The following is a 19,950-nucleotide window of genomic DNA, read 5'->3' on the forward strand; positions in this document are numbered from 1 at the left end:
TAGAATGATTTCTGAAGGATCATGTGACACTGAAGACTGGAGTAATGATGCTGAAAATTCAGCTTTGATCACAGGAATAAATTACTTTGTTAAATATATTCAAATAGAAAACAGTTATTTTAAATTGTAATAATATTTCACAATATTACTGTTTTTTACTGTATTTTTAATTAAATAAATGTAGCCTTGGTGAGCAGACGAAACTTGTTTTAAAAACATTAAAAATCTTAGTGGTTCCAAACCTTTGGACTGTACTATATATATATATATATATATGTGTGTGTTTGGTAAATACAATAAAGTTGTTCAGTGAAAACATTGGAAATCTTCTCTTTGTACTTTTGTCAGTTAAATAAATGTTAAAAAGAATCAACAAATCACAGATTCTTAATTTTATTGCATTTTACAAAATGTCAAGTTTTCTGGAATTGGGGGTGTCTCTGAAGCACATGAAGGCATTTATTTAACCTGAGCATACGTCACATCACTAGATCCAGCACCTGAAAATATATCAATAAATTCAAAACGTACATTTATAGTTTTTATATGCAGAATTTAATTTCTCTCAATAATGCATGTAGATGTAGTTTTCAGTGATTTCTTGTGAATTGTGATTGATGTTTTTAGTTTGACGCTCACCTTGATCAGTTTCCAGCTTCAGTTTAGAGTACAGGACGTCACAACTCTCAGTGTTTTTGTCTAGAAGAAGCCAACAGTTCATATCTCTATAGTGTTTACTGTACGACCATCAGTGATATGAAATATGCCACTATAACAAGCTAAAAAACAGCAGAGACTTTTGTGTCGATTTACCTTTGTTTTCTTTCTTTTTCTTCTGTTTGTTTGTAGATTTGAGTTCAATCTCAGCATATGTGATCTCAGTCGGCGCTCTTACACCGTCTATGAACAACAGAGAAAGAAATGAGACACTTGGTTGAACTTGATTTCCTTTGCAAATATCACAATGATACAAAAAACAATTTGATTTCCAGTTTCTTTAGAGAAGAACTACTGAACTGATTAATGACATAAAATAATTTAAATGTCATCATTAGTTACCTGTGCTTCTGTCTTTATTAATAGTTGCATCAACTGAATCATAAACATGTGCAGTTCCTGTAATAAATTAATGCATTAATACATTTCCAATTATATTTTTAAATATAATTTAAACATATTTTTATTATCCATCTTATGAATTCAATCCCACTTAAAAATATTGATTTCATGTTGACAAAAACATGTAATATAAGGCACTAGACATAATATTTCATGTACTATTAGCATTCTAAATTATAGAAAAATATATTTTGTTGTGTATTTTTGATCAAATAAACCAAATGACAGCTGAAATATATACAGTGTGTTAGACAAATATCTTGTTAAACTTTGAAAGAGTGAAATATCATCCAGCTGAGATCTGTCCTGTTAGTTCAGAGTTATTCCTAAGTGTCTTTTATCTCAGCTTGTAAAGATTTCTGTGTGTTTATTAATGGTAATGAATAAAGTCTGACCAGACAGCGGTGTGTTGTATCCGGCTTCACTCTGGTTCTGCTCTGATGTCTGACTGATGTTCTGCTGTTGACGGACAGCAGAGGGAGACTCAGATCTCACACCTAATCAAACACAAACTGTGTCATTGTTTTGAGGAAAACTTTTCATCTCTTTCATGTTTGAGAATGACAAACAGTTTAATGATGTTTTTATTCATTTATCACATTATGTTTACATTAATCTGCCTCACTGCCTGCTGTATTCAGTCAGCAAATTAAACCTGATAAATTACTAATTTGAAGTGCTTTACAGTACATATGCACTATATCAAACAACTACACTGTAAGCCATTAAAATCAAAATCTGTTTATATTTACAGAAAGCCAGCTTAGACTGATGTAAGACAACAGCTCAAAAGGTTTAGAAACAAAGCTAGTGTCTGAAAATGTGTCACTGAATTTTAATATGAGATGATGAACCTTTGTTATTTCTGAAGCGCCGCAGCAGGACCAAGAAGACAATGATTAAAAATACAACTGCCAGTCCTGCAGTCACTCCAATTATCACAGTTGTTACTTCAATTATCACAGGATTGAAACCATCAGATCCTGATGCTGGGGATACAGAAATACAAGTATTTTTTTTACATTTAGATTAGTGCTGTATATTGATTTTGAAGATTTTGAAGATGTTGAAAATTATGTAGTTTGAGATTGCATATGTTCGCAATCTCAAACATTCTCAACTCAACTGACACTCTTACACTAGACACTGAATCTCTTACTGTATTTACATCATGTTTGCATTGTTAGTTCATGAAAGCATTTCATAAGAGTGCAGAAATTGCGTTGCAATGATGAGATCACTTAATTCACACGATCAACAGACTGTCATTTGATCAATGTTAATCACTACAACCTTCCATGTAACAGGAATAGATCTAAATATAAAGCAATAATCAACACTTTCATGATTTGTTAATCTCCACAGCTGTAAGAGTAAAAATGTGGTAAAATTATTCGAGAGGATTCCACATGTAATACTTATTTCAATTGAAAAGATGTCAGTCAATCACAGCAGTGGGCGTTTACACTGAAGTCTCACAGCAGACACGCCCCTTCAAACAGAGTTCAAATCAGAGGACTAAAATCAGTAGAAAATAGTCATTTATTTCTAAATTATGACAAGTATTTATGTAAAAATCATATTAACTTTATAAGTGCACCCCAGGAAACAAAATAATAATAATAAAAAAAATCAATTTCATGACCCCTTTAATTATAATAATAATATAAAGGTTCAAACCCACAATCTTTGTGTTAATAATCTAGAGCTCGAGCCACAGTGTCACACCACCAACATCTACACCAGCAGTCAAAGAGACACACCGTTCAACAAAGTGTTTACATGAACATTAAAAATCATCTACAGTAGATTATAGTGTTGATAAATTGGTATCATTTCTGAGCAGTAGGTGGTGCTGTCACCAAACCTGCCATCTCTGATCAGATAAATGAACCGACAAAGATTTATTCCATAAGAATTCAAAGAAAATCTTTGTTTTGGAGGATTGGTGGAAAAGAGGTGTTTGTTGAACATGATGGATAAGAATGAATGTTTCTGGAGTTATAGTGATTTCTTCACCCAATTCAATTTTAATTGTAAGAAAAAACAAAGAAAAAAAATATTTGATCATAATTGAGGCAAAATAAGTGATATTGGTAAGGAGTGAACACTAATAATTTTATAAGGAATCGTCTTGTGCAGGAAAGATATCCTGGTCATATAAGAAGAGATTACAGTTTAACATCTCAGTAGGAATTCAGAAGAAAATATTTTATTTCCCATTCCTCCTAAATGTAAAGAGCATTTTAAAATTATGTATGATATTTATCCAGCTAAGATTTAATGTGGATTCAACACTTAAATTTGTAATAATGATATTGACACTGTTGATCATTTATTTTACAATGTAATTTGGTTCATATATTTTGGACTGAGGTATTTACTTGGATATTATATATTTATTTTTTTATTTTTATTTTTATTTTTTTCCCATCCATTACTTGGTATGAAATTTGGAATACATTAGTAGGACAAATGTTGACTTTGTTATAAATTGTTTACTTCTTATTTCTTTTTTTTTTTTATTATTATTATTCATTTTTTATTCATACTTCTTATTTTATTCACAAGTGCAAAGTTTTGAAAACCGCAATGCAGCTTAATGTCATTAAAAAGAGCTCACCCTAAATATACTTTAGGCCTTAAACATTATGATAAGTTATAAAGGCAGAAAATTATTTGATTTGTTTAACCATTAATATTTTGTTTAACCCTCAACAGTGTATATGCATTTATACAACAGTTTGTTCTGATTCTCGAATCTGATTGGCTGAGAGCCTTTTCCAGATATTCTACCAGTATCACCATGGAAACCGTTTCACTGTTTGTATCACTGCAGCATTTCTCACAGCGAGTGTCATGATGGACGAGGAAACCCACAATAATTTTACAAATACTGATGTTGTGTCACAGAATGTAGCTTTTAGGAGAGAATGAACTGAAATGTGACTTATAAACATAGCGTCTATTTGACAACTTGTTTAGATGTATTCAAAGATGTGAAATGCAAAAAATAAATACATCATGACTACTTTTTAAGGTGTTATTTAGTAATGGATATGAAAAATCCAGCCAACTTTGAGACTTGGTTTGAAGATCAGAGACAATTTTGGTTTAAAAAAAAAAAAAAGTATTTTAATGTAAAGAAGCAAATCTCTCATTAATAACATGATAAACTTGTGTGTGTTTATGAAGAGATGATCAAACTCACCTGATACTGTCAGTGTAACTGCATCACTGCACTTTATCATGAACTATATCTGAACGAGGACATATGAAGACATAAATCACTCACAGTTTCATTGACTCTCACCTCTGACTGAGATCCAGCTCTTGAGCGATTCTCCAATCTCTGGGTGTTTGCAGTAGTAGAAACCCTCATGTGACTTTGAGACAGTAGAGATGATCATCTCTGTAGTTTGATTCTGGATGAGTGATTCATCTTTATAGAAATCAGCTCTGAGGATTGATGGTTTTGCAAACTGATCTAAACAGCGTAGAGTCAGAGTATCTCCTTCAGTCACAGGATGAACAGGACTCTCCAGAATCACATCAGCTGCAGAAACACAGGAAACATGTGCTGATTGCATAAAGAGTAAGATTATATGAACAATAATAGATTTATATATTTTCTGCAAAACTAGATTTTTATTAAAACTGTTGCATTAAGTTTTTGTTTGTTTTTTTGCTAATTGATGCTTCTGTTCTTGTTAAATCAACCTGTTTCATGCATTGACTGTAAACTGCCAGTGAAATGAACAAATACAGAAACACAGACTCACGTTGTACAGTGATATTAACAGGATGAGATTTCTCTCCAGATTCAGACTGACACCAGTACACTCCAGTGTGTGATGAAAGGGTGGAGTTGATTGTACATGTAGATCCTGTTTGTGATCCCCGGTATAATGATGAACAATCTTCCAGTCGCCCCCGACTGTCTGTGTATCTTCTGACTGTCCATCTATCAGAGTTACTCTGGTCCTCACAGCTCAGAGAAAGAGAGTCAGATCTGAAGTGTTGAGATCTGCTGGGACTGATGATCAGAGACACTGGAGGAGAAACACCTGACAACACAATTACAGCAATACAAGTTTTCAGATTTGAACATAATAATTTTCTTTATTAAAGTTTAACCAATCATTTCAGTTCTGCATGAACTCACCAGTGACCCACAGTGGTTGTTTGTTGCTGTACCATGTTTTATAGGCCGTTTCTTCTCTTTGTGCTCTACACACATAAACTCCAGTGTGATTTACAGTAGCAGAACTGACAGTGTAATTTCCTCCAGCTCCTCTGCTGCTGTCTGAGAGCAGCTTATAACGATCACTGATGTCTGTAAAATAAGAGAAGGTGTAGATTTCATCTTAAAGTGGTTTAATTTCAACCTGCTTTGAATTGTTACAATGTTGGTAGTAAATGTAAATGAACAGTGTTTACTCGTTCTCTGTTTCCTGAACAGAGTTATTCATATTTATTTGTCAGCAAAAGTCCACCAGATGACGCTTTTATGAATGAGACTTCTGACATCTCCAGGACTTTTGTGAAAACTACAGAGTATAATTCTGTATTTTTGTATCCTCACTCATGGACAGTCGGATCAACAGAGGTTTATTATCACTGATTGTAACTCACTCCTGCTAAATATTTACTCTCTGAATTCTTGCACCTGGGAACAATAAAAGTCTACATGCCCTGTCTCTATTGTTCTTGAATAAAATCAGCTAATTCAGATGATACAACATGAAGCACATTACTGACCTGTTTCAGTTACAGTGAACCAGCTGAATGTCCAGCCTGTAGAGGAGCCTTTAACCTCACAGATCAGAGTCACTGGATCTCCTTCAGTCAACCACTGCTGAGGAGAAACACTTAACTGGACTTCATCTGAAATAGAGAAATGAAAGGCGCAAAGATCACCCTATGTGGGGTTCAAACCCTCATCCTTTAGGTTAGAAGCTCTGAGCTCAAAGCAGGGTTTCACTCCACCTTCATCTACACCAGCAGTCAAAGAGACACACAGTATCAGATACCAAAGTGTTGAACATTGTTGTTGTAGTTTAAAGCACTAGGTGGTGTCTGTAGAGTTACTAATATTCAAGACAAAGTAAATGTCAAAAGATGCTTTATTTTTCTATATTTGGTAGCAGAGAAGCTACCAAACACCTATATTCTTCATACCAAATTTTGGTCATGCAATATTTATAAGATCATTTTTGTGAGTGAATGTTTTTGGTGTTTTTTGTCACACCTCAGAACTGTCTGTGTGGTTTTACTAGTTCACAACACATGAATCATGATATAACTTGTTTAAAAAGCTGTATTTATAACCATAACACTCTTTTACACTGCTGGGGCTGGATTCATGAAAATCTTCTTAAGAAATATTTCCAAGAAGTTTGTAAGAATGTTCCTTTGGGGATTTACAGTTTTTTACAGACGCTAGGACACATTTCTCAATACTTAGGTCACTTTTGTAAAACACTAGTTGGTATCTGTAGAGTTATTAATATTCAAGACAAAGCAAATGTCAAAAGATGCTTTATTTTTCTATATTCTTCATAACAAATTTTGGCCATGCAATATTTCTGAAGAAATTGTCATTTTTGTGAATGAATGTTTTTGGTGTTTTTTGTCACACCTCAGAACTGTCTGTGTGGTTTTATAGTCACAACACATGAATCATGATATAACTTGTTTAAAAAGCTGTATTTATAATCATGACACTCATTTACACTGCTGGGGCTTGATTCACAATAATCTTCTTAATAAATATTTCCAAGAAGTTTGTAAGAATGTTAATTTGGGGATTTAAGACAGGTTGGAGGTTATTCTAACTTTAAGAAGTTATTTTCTATGATTTTTAAGAACGTTCTTTTCAGGATAATGAATTCTCTCTCTCATCTCCACCTACATGGATTTTTTTTTTCCTTCTCAAAAATGCATCGCTTCACTTCAGAAGGACTTTATTAAAGGGATAGTTCACCCAAAAATGAAAATTCTATCATCATTTACTCGAGTTCTTCCAAACCTCTAGTTCTTCCCCTATGGAAGTCAATGGTGCCCCAAAGCGGCCTGGTTACAAACTTTCTTCAAAATATCTTCCTTTGTGTTCAACAGAACAAAAAAAATTATACAGATTTTGAACAACTTGAGGATGAGTAAATGATAGAAGGTTCATTTTTGGGTGAACTATCCCTTTAACCCTCCGGAGCCGTGTGGAATATGTCTATGATGGATGCATGTGGATGGAGAAACTTTCTTCAGCTCATACTCACTTGGTAACACATACTGCCATTAGAAAGCTTTTATGTCTCAGTATATTTATTAATATTAATATTGTGTTCATCTGAAAGAAGAAAGTTGTAACGAAGCGGGACTGAGGCGGAGATCCATTTGCAAGCTTTTATTACAAAAGTAAGCGTGGTCGTACAGGCAGGGTAAATCAGGAGCAAACAGGTACAGCAGAGGGTTAGGCAGAATCGTAGTCAGGGCACAGGCAGTAGATCGAGGCAGGCGGATATCATTCACAGAACAGTATAACAGGCAAGGGTCAGGACAGGCAGCAACGGGTCAATACACAGGAACAGGCAAGATCAAACACAGGCAGACAGGATACAAGGTACGCTCAGAATGGTCACTAGGAATTAAGACTTTGCGGTGAGGTGGTGTGTGTGTGAGTCTTTTATAGTCCTGGTAATGAGTATCAGCTGGGTGTGGTGATTAGTGTGGAGTGTGCATGGCTGTATGTGGCAACAGGTGATTGGTGGAGTGAGTGCATGTGATTGACAGGGAGGATTATGGGAAATGGAGTCCGGAGTGAATAGGAACGGGCAATGATCGTGACATAACGCCCCCCTCCCGGAAGGCGCGTCCTCGCGCCATAAAAGGAACAGCTAGGGAGGGGGGGTGGGTGCATTGGAGATCTAACGGCAGACGGGAACGGAATCTCCAATGCAGCCCCAGGGACTCAGGCAGCCACGGTGGGTCGGGTGGTTCAGGCAACCACAGCAGGTCAGGTGGCTCGGGCGGCCACGGTAGATCAGGTGGCGCCGGCAGGGCGAGGAGCTCAGGTGGCGCCGGCAGGGCGAGGAGCTCAGTAGGCGCCGGCAGGGCAAGACGCTTAGGCGGTGCTGGTAGAGCATGACGCTTGGGCGGAGCAGGAGAGACCTCTGGAGTGGTCTCCAGGCCCACAGCGGCCTCTTGAACTACTCTTCCTCAGAGAGTGAGGCGATGGTTCACCGACTGGAGCGGTCTCTGGAGCAAACTCACTGGCTGAAGCGGGTTCTGGAGTGGACTCAATGGCTGGAACACCCCCTACCTCCGTGAGCACCGAAGGGGCGGCCATCTTGCTCGTAGGCACTGGCAAAGCAGCCATCTTGTCCATCGCGTCCAGGGCGCTTGAGTGCGTTGCAATAGGCGAGCTTGAGAGCGTTGCAACAGGCGAGCTGGCTTGAGAGGGAAGCGTCCGGCTGGTTTGAGAGCGAAGCGGCCGTGGGTTTCGGAATGCCAGCTGCTCGTGCTGTAGTCAGTGGAGGATCATTCATGCTGGAACGCAATCCTCTCCGCTCTCGGACAGGACCAGCGACGTGATGTGACTCTGGGCGATCAGCGGAGACGTGACTCTGGGCGATCAGCGGAGACGTGACGTGACTCTGGGCGATCAGCGCTGACCTGACTTGGTGTTGTTATTGTGGTGACCGCCATTTTGTGAGTGTCATCTGGCGCGGCGGCCATTACACAACCAGAAAAGAAATCGCGTTCCTCCGCGACACCCAACGTAACCGGAGAGCCAACAGTCAATAGAGCATAATCCAGAAAATGACTAAGTGAAGAAGTGGCTGATTAACGCCTTCACAGAAAAAGTCTATGAGCACACAGTCCGGCAGGTCTGACCAATATGCAATTTCCAAGTATTCCTCAATGTAATTCTCCAGCGATCGTGAGCCCTGCTTGAGCTCTAACAACAAAAATGCAAAGTTCCTACCAGACCAGTGTTCATCAGAAAAGCTGCTGGATCGTTGTTGCAGCGAAGTCTTCTGTAACGAAGCGGGACTGAGGCAGAGATCCATTTGCAAGCTTTTATTACAAAAGTAAGCGTGGTCGTACAGGCAGGGTAAATCAGGAGCAAACAGGTACAGCAGAGGGTTAGGCAGAATCGTAGTCAGGGCACAGGCAGTAGATCGAGGCAGGCGGATATCATTCACAGAACAGTATAACAGGCAAGGGTCAGGACAGGCAGCAACGTCATATACACCTAGAGTAGCTTAAGGGTAAGTAAAGCATGGGGTTTAATTTGAAAGTGAACTAATCCTTTAAGCAAGTCCTACACTAAAAATGCATGTTTGAGCTGTTTTAACAGAAAGCAACTTGTATACTGACATATCTTGAAATATGTCAGAGCCATTGTTTTGTTTCAATATGAACACCAGTAATGTATTAGTGTACGTTTATAAAAGCTACTTAAATATCCTAATTGAACTAAAGGTAAAGAGATGTAATGTACTCCAGTAAATGTAATTAGTTACTGTACTTAAATATCTTTTTGGCTACTTGGTAGTTGTACTGAGTATCAGAGATATTGGCAACTTTTACTCTCTACTTGACTACATTTTTGAGCAAGTAAATGTACTTTTTACTCCACTACATGAGTAATGCAGTTACAAATTACATTTTTTCATGGCAGCTAACTTTTTCTGCAGCAGTTTGTTTCTGATATAAAGCAGCAATATCGCCATCTAAGGGCATTGAAGGTACTTTATCTTGTGCATTTTGCCTTTACTCACCAAACTTGTCAACAAGGATATGAATGTGAGTGCATTAGCATGTAATTGCTGATCGCAAGCTTTAATTTTTGAGATGAGGAAATGACTGCAGCTGTCGATGAGGCTCAAACCAGCACATACAGTAGACTTTGACCATTTAATTATACTTAACATTTTTTATTCATTCGCTATATTGACAAGACCGTTTTGATGAATATTGGTCTAATGGCCACTTGAGCTTAACTGAGACTTGAAAGTTTGTAGACGTTTAATAGGTTGTTGTGTCAACCTTGATTTATTGCAATATTGGAGGTTTTCAGTTTTATTTTGATTTTAGAAAATAAACTTAATTTCTCATCTTACAAATCAATTGATTCTTATTGTCACTGGCAGTCTCTCAGGACTAGTGCATCTCTGAGCCTACATTCAGCATGAGCAAAGTACTCAAGTACTGTTAAAATCAGATACTTTAAGATTTTTACTGAAGTCGTATTGGAACTGGTTACTTGTAACTTGTAGAGTCATTTTCGATGTAAGGTATCAGTACTTTTACTCAAGTATGGTTTTCAGGTACTCTTTACACCTCTGCTAAGGTCTAATCCTGGTTTAGTGTAACAGGGTTAAAAAGGTGTTTCCACTTGCTACACATTTTCATGTATGGCCTCTTTAATTACACTCCACCCATAGAATGAACTGGTTCCAGTAGGGTCATTTACACTGCGTTCCATTCGGAAGGGCTCATCCCTATGCCCTAATCCCTTCAAAGGGTTTACCCTCCGGAGTGAGAGCTTCAAAGGGATGAAGGGTGTAAAACTTTTTTTGGAACGCACTTCTGCATCATCTTAACGAGACAATCAAGGAGGAGCAGATTGTGCAAGCACGAGGGTGATTTGCAAATCTGATCACCGCTGTTTAATATGTTGTTAACAGAATAAAAGCCTTCAAGTGCTAATTGGTGTCCATCCTGACTTTTACACAACACAACGCAGAGACAGCCCCGTTACATTAGGCCAAGCCCTGTCTGTGAAACCAGGACAGTAAGTTTTTTTGTTTGTTTGTTTGTTGTTGTTTTTTTATTAAACCACTTTGAAATGCATCCATAAAGTGATGAATTGGAAATTAGCTATAGGCAACTGCCTAATAATACATACCTTGACAATTAAAAATCAGTTGCTCAAAAAAGAATTTGTAGCCTTCCCTGAAAACGGTCAACAAAACAGATAACATCTGCTATTCTTGCTATAAACACATTAAATAAATTAATGTATTTACTAAGAGAAAACAAACTATCCTCAGTGCATTAAACAATGAATGGCAATCAGTGCAACCAGACGTACCGCTTCCCTACTTCCAGTCTCGGTCGCCATATTGTGAAATAGGCCTATTGTGGACTGTGTACAACTCACTCAGGGCGGGTTTATGCTAATACGGCACAGTCCATCAACAGTCATGGGCGGGGCCTGTGCAAAGTGATGTAACTTTGCCCAGAATCTGCAAACAGCTTGTTCTGAGACACTGCTTATTATTTATGGGGATTAAAAAAGAGGAGCGGGTGGATTTTTATCATTATAGTTTGGTAGTGTACACACACTGTCAACACATGTTTATGTCCAAACACCATGTAAAAGTGAACTTAACATGAAACCTGCTTCATGCATTGACTGTAAACTGCCAGTGAAATGAATAAATACAGAAACAGACTCACGTTGTACAGTGATATTAACAGGATGAGATTTCTCTCCAGATTCAGACTGACACCAGTACACTCCAGTGTCCCATGTGATGGTGAAGCTGATTTTACATGTAGATCCTGTTTGTGATCCCCATAATGATGAACAATCTTCCAGCTGCGGCCAATTGTCTGTGTATCTTCTGACTGTCCATCCATCAGAGTTACTCTGGTCCTCACAGCTCAGAGAGAAAGAGTCAGATGTGAAGTGTTGAGATCTGTTGGGACTGATGATCAGAGACACTGGAGGAGAAACACCTGACAACACAATTACAGCAATATAAGTTTTCAGATTTGAGCATACGAATTTTCTTTATTAAAGTTTAACCGATCGTTTCAGTTCTGCATGAACTCACCAGTGACCCACAGTAGTTGTTTGTTGCTGTACAATGTTTTATAGGCTGTTTTTTCTGCTCTACACACATAAACTCCAGTGTGATTTACAGTAGCAGAACTGACAGTGTATTTTCCTCCAGCTCCTCTGCTGCTGTCTGAGAGCGGCTCATAATGATTTCTGCTCCCTGTAAAATAAGAGAATGTGTAGATTTCACCTTAAAGTGGTTTGATTTCAACCTGCTTTGAATTGTTACAATGTTGGTAGTAAATGTAAATTAACAGTGTTTACTCATTCTCTGTGTTTTTTGGACAGAGTTATTCAGCAAAAGTCTGCAGGATGACTCATTTTACATATTAGACTTTTGACATACGCAGCAAAATCCCCAGTGTTAAATTAACACCCCTCAGTGTACATGTGTGTCCACACTACAGGGTGTTAAAAGTAACATTGAAGCAGACAGTGTTGAAGTTAATGAGATAATTAAGTGATGATCGACAATTACACCTGATGCTAATAAGCAGAATCCTGTGACAAGAAAGAGTAGTAATAAGTGTAATAATGTGTTATGGCTGGAAGTTAGTTGTGTCTCTTTTTTTCTGTTCTTTTTTGTCTTTCCTTCAATGTCTCTGCTTATTTATATCAGGTATCACCAATAACTGACAATCATCACTTAATCACTTAAAGACCCCCTGTTTTTAATGTTGTTTATATGTCTATATGGTGTTTTTAATATGCTTTAAGACGAACCATGTGCAAATTCATAAGCAAGCACCATTGCTGAGGATTTTATGTTTGAAACTGCAGTAAACCAAAAACCCGCAGTTTGAAATCGGTGGTGTTTGTGACGTCACAGACTACCTTGTAACCAATCACAACAATGTGCCGGCAGGCTTTAGCATATCATTAACTATGACCGCTCTGAAGCAGGAAAGTCTCGAGAGAAGCCAGGTTATCCCGGTAAATTTTCTGTTGATATGAAAAATTGTGTAGATTTATCAATATAGCGAGTCTATTACGATGTTATGATGAATTATATGTCTTTCTCCACTGATGTTCTGAGTTGTTCAAAGCGTGTGTAAGGATACTGATTGTTAGAAGGCAGCTGTCTGACTCTGAGATGAAGAACAGGAACGGTGTGTGTAACGTTAGCAACACATTATTAGCTGTTTGATAACGTAGTCAAGCAAAAGGCTAATTATATTCATATTAATTAATGACAGAACCATCACAAGCGTTGTGTCAAGTGTGTGACGCATAGGGGCTCACGCCAAAGTAAAGTGACAGCTGACTTGAAATAAAGCCAATAAAGTTCATGTTTTTGTCCTTCAAAATATTTTAAAACTATAAACATAGCTAAAACAATATTGCTCTGAGCGTGTGTGTGTGACCGTGATTGAGAGCTATTCAGTGAATTTCAGTCCATTAGAAATTCTGATTCTGGAATGGATCAAACCAGAGATATTAGCCTACCTGATAACTTCAAGTAAATATGCTGGAAATCCGCGCTCATTCAAGGATGTGCATTTATTTAATGTACGGAGAAGGCACGGGCGCCTGCAGGATTTTCATTTTTTTTAAATCTGAAAAGTCCAAAAAGCAACAAAATTGTCAAACATCAATTTAGCGCTTGTTCACAGAGGAAAACAGCTGCTTGTTCTCTCGATACTGTCTGTTTTATTGAGAAATCACTTCAGGTGATTCGGTGAGAGGGCAGTCCAAACGTTTTGCAAAGGCGTTTTACCAATTTATAATTTCAAACACAATTTAAGCGTCAGAAAATATTCAGTTTAGTTGCAGAGATGTTAAACTGAATATACAAAGCGAAGCAAGCTTTTTTCTTAAATATCCAACACAAACAATTTGATCGTCAGTCGTCACTACAGCAACAGTAGACTCTCCGAGCTGGCGTGAGCGAGTGGAGGCGGGGCTAATATTATATGTATTATATGTATTATATATATTAATTATGTATTATATATATTAATATTATATATTATATTATATGCTCATTTGCATATTCATTGATCCGTGTATATTGAATGAGGCAAGGGTGTAGAGTTACATTCAAGCTATTTTAAGGTATAAAAGGAATTTTTTTTTCACTTGAATTTTTTTTTAATATGTCATTTTGGTGATCAAAGATGAGTTTTAAGGAAAAAAATTATTTACTAAAGGGGGACTTTAATTATCTCATTAACTTCAATACTGCTTCATTGTTACATTTAACACCATGTACTGTGGACTCGAACACTGAGGGGTGTTAATTTAACACTGGGGATTTTTCTGTGCAGGACTTTTGTGAAAAGTACAGAGTATACTTCATTTTTGTATCCTCACCCATGGACAGTCGGATCAACGGAGGTTTATTATCACTGATTGTAACTCACTCCTGATAAACATTTACTCTCTGAATTCTTGCACCCAGGAACAATACCAGTCTACATACCCTGTCTCTATAGTTTGGATTCAGAAATATTAATATTTCAAACTTGAAAAGTTGAAATCAGCTAATTCAGATGATACAACATGAAGCACATTACTGACCTGTTTCAGTTACAGTGAACCAGCTGAATATCCAGCCTGTAGAGGAGCCTTTAACCTCACAGATCAGAGTCACTGGATCTCCTTCAGTCAACCACTGCTGAGGAGAAACTCTTAACTGGACTTCACCTGAAATAGAGAAATGAAAGATGCAAAGATCACCCTATGTGTGGTTCAAACCACATCCTTTAGGTTAGAAGCTCTGAGCTCAAAGCAGGGTTTCACTCCACCTTCATCTACACCAGCAGTCAAAGAGACACACAGTATCAGATACCAAAGTGTTGAACATTGTTGTTGTAGTTTAAAGCACTAGGTGGTGTCTGTAGAGTTACTAATATTCAAGACAAATTAAATGTCAAAAGATACTTTATTTTTCTATATTTTTCATAACAAATTTTGGCCATGCAATATTTCTGAAGAAATTGTCATTTTTGTGAGTGAATGTTTCTGGTGTTTTTTGTCACACCTCAGAACTGTCTGTGTGGTTCACTATGGAGTCTATCAATTAAAAATAAATACACAAAGAAATGTAAAAATAAATAAATAAATAAATACATTACATAGAAAAGCAAAAAAAAAAAAAGAATAATTATTCATACATTTATCTTATGTATATATTTATTTTTTTCCACATTTATTTCTTCTATTTATTTATTAATTTCGATATTTATTTATTCATTTCTGCATTTCTTAATAATTTCTACATTTATGTATTTTTAATTTATTTATTATTTTTGTCCGTAGGGTAATGAGGAGGGACATCAGCTCCTCAGCTCCTGACTCTCAGACATCAGCAATCGAGCTCAGAGTAGGCAAGAGTGAAGCGTTGAGGCCACAGTGACACCTTGTGGTGGGTGGAGACGGTGGTGGCTGTAGACTCCCTTACAATGCTAATATACTTTTTATATATTTAACCCTTTGATGCACAAGCTATGAAAACCCCTTCTAATGCGCAACACGGGTCAAAAATGACCCGTATTCATTTCCTATGTAATTTCAATAACGGTTGAGTGTTTCTTTGCTGAATCTTTAAAAGAAATGTATTTTATCATTCATTTATTCCAGCTATTCCTTAAATATCTTGTTTTTGATTGTCAAAAATCATTATGTTCATTTTTTCTTTCTTACTTTATAAACAAGCACAGTTTTTGTTTGTCTACATCAATTTTACACACATGGGTCAAAAATGACCCGTATTAATTTCCTATGGTATTTCAGTCATGACTGAGTGTTTCTTCGCTGAATCTTCGAAAGAAATGTATTTTATCATTAATTTATTCCAGGTATTCCTTAAATATATTGTTTTTGATTGTAAAAAATCATTATGTTCATTTTTTCTTTCTTACTTTATAAGCAAACACAGTTTTTGTTTGTCTACATCAATTTTACATACATGGGTCAAAAATGACCCGTATTCGTTTCCTATGTAATTTCAGTCATGACTGAGTGTTTCTTCACTGAAAGAAATGTATTTTATCATTTATTTATTCCAGGTATTCCTTAAATATCTTGTTTTTGATTTTAACAAATCATTGTGTTTATTTTTTCTTTATTTTTTTTTTTTCATAAACAAACATAGGTTTTGTATTTCTACATCAATTTTACACACATGGGTCAAAAATGACCCATTTAGAAATCTTTGCAAATTTTTGCAAGTAGGAACATATTTACTGCAGACAACTGGTCATCCGCCACACATTTCACCTCTCAACATGGCTGTTTAACATCAACATTGTATATTTGATGGGTGAAAGTCATATTATATTTCATAAAATAGGCTATATATTATATTTCATAATTTGTATTTTTTTGTCATAAACCAATGATTCTGGTCACCTTTTACATCTATAAGTGTTCCTGAAAAGTAACAGTTTTGAACAAGGTTTCTGTCCAACAGGGAAAATATATAATAAGTGTATCGATCAACAGTGATTTTGAATTTCTTTATCTAGAGTGTTAATGGCTGTCCTCAACAGAACTGAGGTGGATGATGACATCACTGTAAAAAAAAAAAAAAAAAAGCTGAAAGTATACTTTGTGCACAAACGCAATTTAAATGTGTATGTGCAGGTACACAGTTACAGAAATCTGGCGGAAATTATAAAAAGTTACAAAAATCTGTATGCTGACCTTCACGTACGCATAAAAAGTGAGGTATACAATGGCCTTTAGAAGGAACGCTGACAGACATAAAGGATGACCAATTGCATTGATTTATGACAAAAAATTAAAAATTATGAAATATATAGCCTAATATATTAAATATAATAAGACTTACATCCATGAAATATACAAAAGTAGCCTTGTTAAGATGTGAAATGTGTGGCAGATGAACAGTTGTCTGCAGTAAATATGTTCCTACTTGCAAAAATTTGCAAATATTAAAGATTTCTATATGGGTAATTTTTGACCCATGTGTGTAAAATTGATGTAGAAACTGTTTGTTTATAAAGTAAGAAAGAAAAAATAAGCATAATTATTTGTAGAAAATCAAAAACAAGATATTTAAGTAATACCTGAAATAAATAAATGATAAAATACATTTCTTTCAAAGATTCAGTGAAGAAACACTCAGTCATGACTGAAATTACATAGGAAATGAATACGGGTCATTTTTGACCCATGTGTGTAAAATTGATGTAGACAAACAAAAACTGTGTTTGTTTGTAAAGTAAGAAAGCAAAAATGAACATAATGATTTTTTACAATCAAAAACAAGATATTTAAGGAATACCTGGAATAAATGAATGATAAAATACATTTCTTTTAAAGATTCAGCAAGGAAACATTCAACCGTTATTAAAATTACATAATAAATGAATATGGGTCATTTTTGACCCATGTTGCGCATTAGAAGGGCAGTGATACAAAAATGATTTTTATTAAAAAAGTAAGAAAGAAAAAACGAAAATGAGGATTTGTGATGATCAAAAACAAGTTAATTAAGGAATACCTGGAATATTGAATGATGAAATTAATTTCTTGCAAAGATATAGAAAATAAAAACTCAGCCGGGTCATTTTTGACCCATGTTATGCATCAAAGGGTTAAAGATAGTACTTTTTTTGTTAGCATATTTGCAAAGTACTATAGAAAAAGGGAATATATTTAAAATACAGTAAAGTATACTTTTTTTTTCACTAGGGACAAAACGGCCTCAGACTAAAAGGCATCGGACACACCAAGCCAACAGTCATCCGTCGGGCAGTTTTTGTTCGTCGACTGACTAAGTTTTCTCAGTGTGTTTCGCACCGTCGGATGAAGTTGGCCCTTGTTGCTTATTTCCGGCCGATTTTATTTATTTAGCACATTTCATACACAATGGTAAATCAAAGTGCTTTACATAAAAAGGAAACAAATACATAAGAATAAAAATGGAATGCACAAAAATGAAAATAAAAACAGAATACCACTATCTGGATGGAAGAGTCACATTTTACATTTTCATTCAGCCCGTTGCTGTTTTTCTGCAGACCAATGTGAAAATCGCCATGTTCTTTTCTGTTCTTTTCTTTTCTAATTTTCCAAGGGTTTACATAAATAGCCTCCATGAATACAATCAGATTCTACATAATTAACATGCACACACACCTTACATCAATTTGGGAATAGTAACAGTAAAGAAAAAGACAACTGAAGGACGGCATTCAAACAGAATACAATACAAACAGAAAGTTAGGCTATACAAAAAACAAAAACAAAAAAACATGATGCCTTTTAGTCCGTTTCATCCGGTGCCTTTTGGTCTGAAGTCTTTTGGTCTGAGGCTGTTTCGTTCGATGCCTATTTGTACGAGACCTGACACCTGACATTGTTTTTCCTGAGACCTGAAGCCTTTCAGTCTGAGGCGCAATGCCGTTTTGTCCAGTGACTGAAGCCTTTTAGTCTGAGGCATGATGCCTTTTCGTTCTATGACTGAGGTGTGAGGAAGACCGAAAATGTACACCATACAGGAATATAGTTAGTTCATGACCCATGAGCCAAACACTGAGTCTGTGGCCAAAATAGCAGAAGAGGAGATGAAATTGTACTCCCCTAAAACTAAATTGTTCTTTTCTTTATATGTGTTTATAGCTACTACAGTATTACATTTAATTTTTTATGAGGAGCTGTTTTTGTTTTATATGTTGCTAAGAAGATACCCCTGAAGATGGCTCAAGTATAGCTTCATCATTGTTCAAAGTAAAAAATAGACCATACTTTATAATGTTAGTATTAATAAATAAAAAAATGGTAAAAATCAAGGAAATTTCTCTGGCATTTCTTTCTTTATGCTGAATCAAAACCATATTGAACTGAACCATGAATTTTGTGAACCGTTACACCCCTACCACTGGTGCTGTTATTCTGTGGCTGTCGTCACTTCATTCATGTGGATGATGAACTCTGGTGCTGGAGGAGGAGAAACTCCCTGATATGATTGGAAAGAGCTTTGGATGTACAGTGGAAAGTGCTAAATAAATGTCTCATTCCTTCACTCTTCTTAAATTTTTTATTAAGAAAAAAAGACAAACATTCTTAAGTTTAACATTAAATGTAACAAAGTTTAATGTTAAAAGTTTTTGGGAATACAAAATAGTCTTATCTTTTTTTCTTTTCTTAAGTTAGAAAATAAGAAGAAAATAGAACAAGAGTTTTCTTCTTCAGAATGTTTTATGGTTTATAACAGAATCACACATTTGTGATGAAATTTATGAATCAAATTCACTCACCTTCAGTGTGTCCAGAGTAGATGTTTGAAATCAGCACTAAAAATACAAACAAACAAACAAAAAACTCATGAAAGATTGTGTATTTTGTCTCTCAGACGTCTACAACAGTTCTTATTGAGGATTAACTGACTACAGGAAAACAATTTTTGAACATGGAGCTGATGAACTTTAGGCATTTTATAAATGAATATTCTTCCTTTGCTTGTAAAAAAACCCATAATTTCACTCTCTCATGTTCCTCAGCTTCACAACACAGAAATGTTTATTTTATCATCACAGAAGAGAGAACCTGAAATTGATTAAGAAACTTGAAGCCAACAGTTTGATCTAAAGACTGAATAAAGATAAACTGAACATCTACTGAAGACAAACTAGTGAACATCTACTTCATGGACAGCAAACTGTACAAAACAAACCAACAGAACTGATTCAACAAACAATATTAGAAAGCACAAAACTGAGTGACTGAACAAACAGACTGACTCAAACACAACAGAGTTTATTTCTCTTTCACAAACAGCTCTAACTGCACACTTCCTCTCTCAAGATCGTCTTTCTCTCATTTATCATGAACTAGAGCTGGATCTGAAACACTGAGAGCAGCATGAAAAGAAGAAAAAAAATAATCCAAGAACACTAATTAATCTCTTGAACCTGTTCAATCCTATTCATAATACGATCAGTTAACATCCAGTGAAAATAATACTCACAGAGCACAAGAGGAAGTTGACTGAGCTCCATACTGAC

At 35.9% G+C, this 19,950-nt stretch overlaps 1 protein-coding gene across 1 annotated transcript; it reads right to left on the reverse strand.

Moving 5' to 3' along the window:
* Nucleotides 1–415: 415 nt before the first annotated feature.
* LOC137003980 (Fc receptor-like protein 5) lies at nucleotides 416–19,944 on the reverse strand. Its single transcript, XM_067364275.1, has 15 exons — nucleotides 19,914–19,944; nucleotides 19,204–19,239; nucleotides 14,495–14,620; nucleotides 11,970–12,134; nucleotides 11,590–11,871; nucleotides 5,881–6,006; nucleotides 5,285–5,455; nucleotides 4,902–5,186; nucleotides 4,433–4,675; nucleotides 1,974–2,108; nucleotides 1,515–1,616; nucleotides 1,060–1,116; nucleotides 814–900; nucleotides 640–699; nucleotides 416–500 (listed from the first exon to the last, which is right to left on the reverse strand). Exons 1-15 carry the CDS (start codon nucleotides 19,942–19,944, stop codon nucleotides 460–462), a joined length of 1,947 nt encoding a protein of 648 aa, XP_067220376.1. The 3' UTR covers nucleotides 416–459.
* Nucleotides 19,945–19,950: the final 6 nt, after the last annotated feature.

The sequence above is a fragment of the Chanodichthys erythropterus genome, chromosome 3 (genome assembly GCF_024489055.1).
Source record: "Chanodichthys erythropterus isolate Z2021 chromosome 3, ASM2448905v1, whole genome shotgun sequence".
Classification (NCBI taxonomy): domain Eukaryota; kingdom Metazoa; phylum Chordata; class Actinopteri; order Cypriniformes; family Xenocyprididae; genus Chanodichthys; species Chanodichthys erythropterus.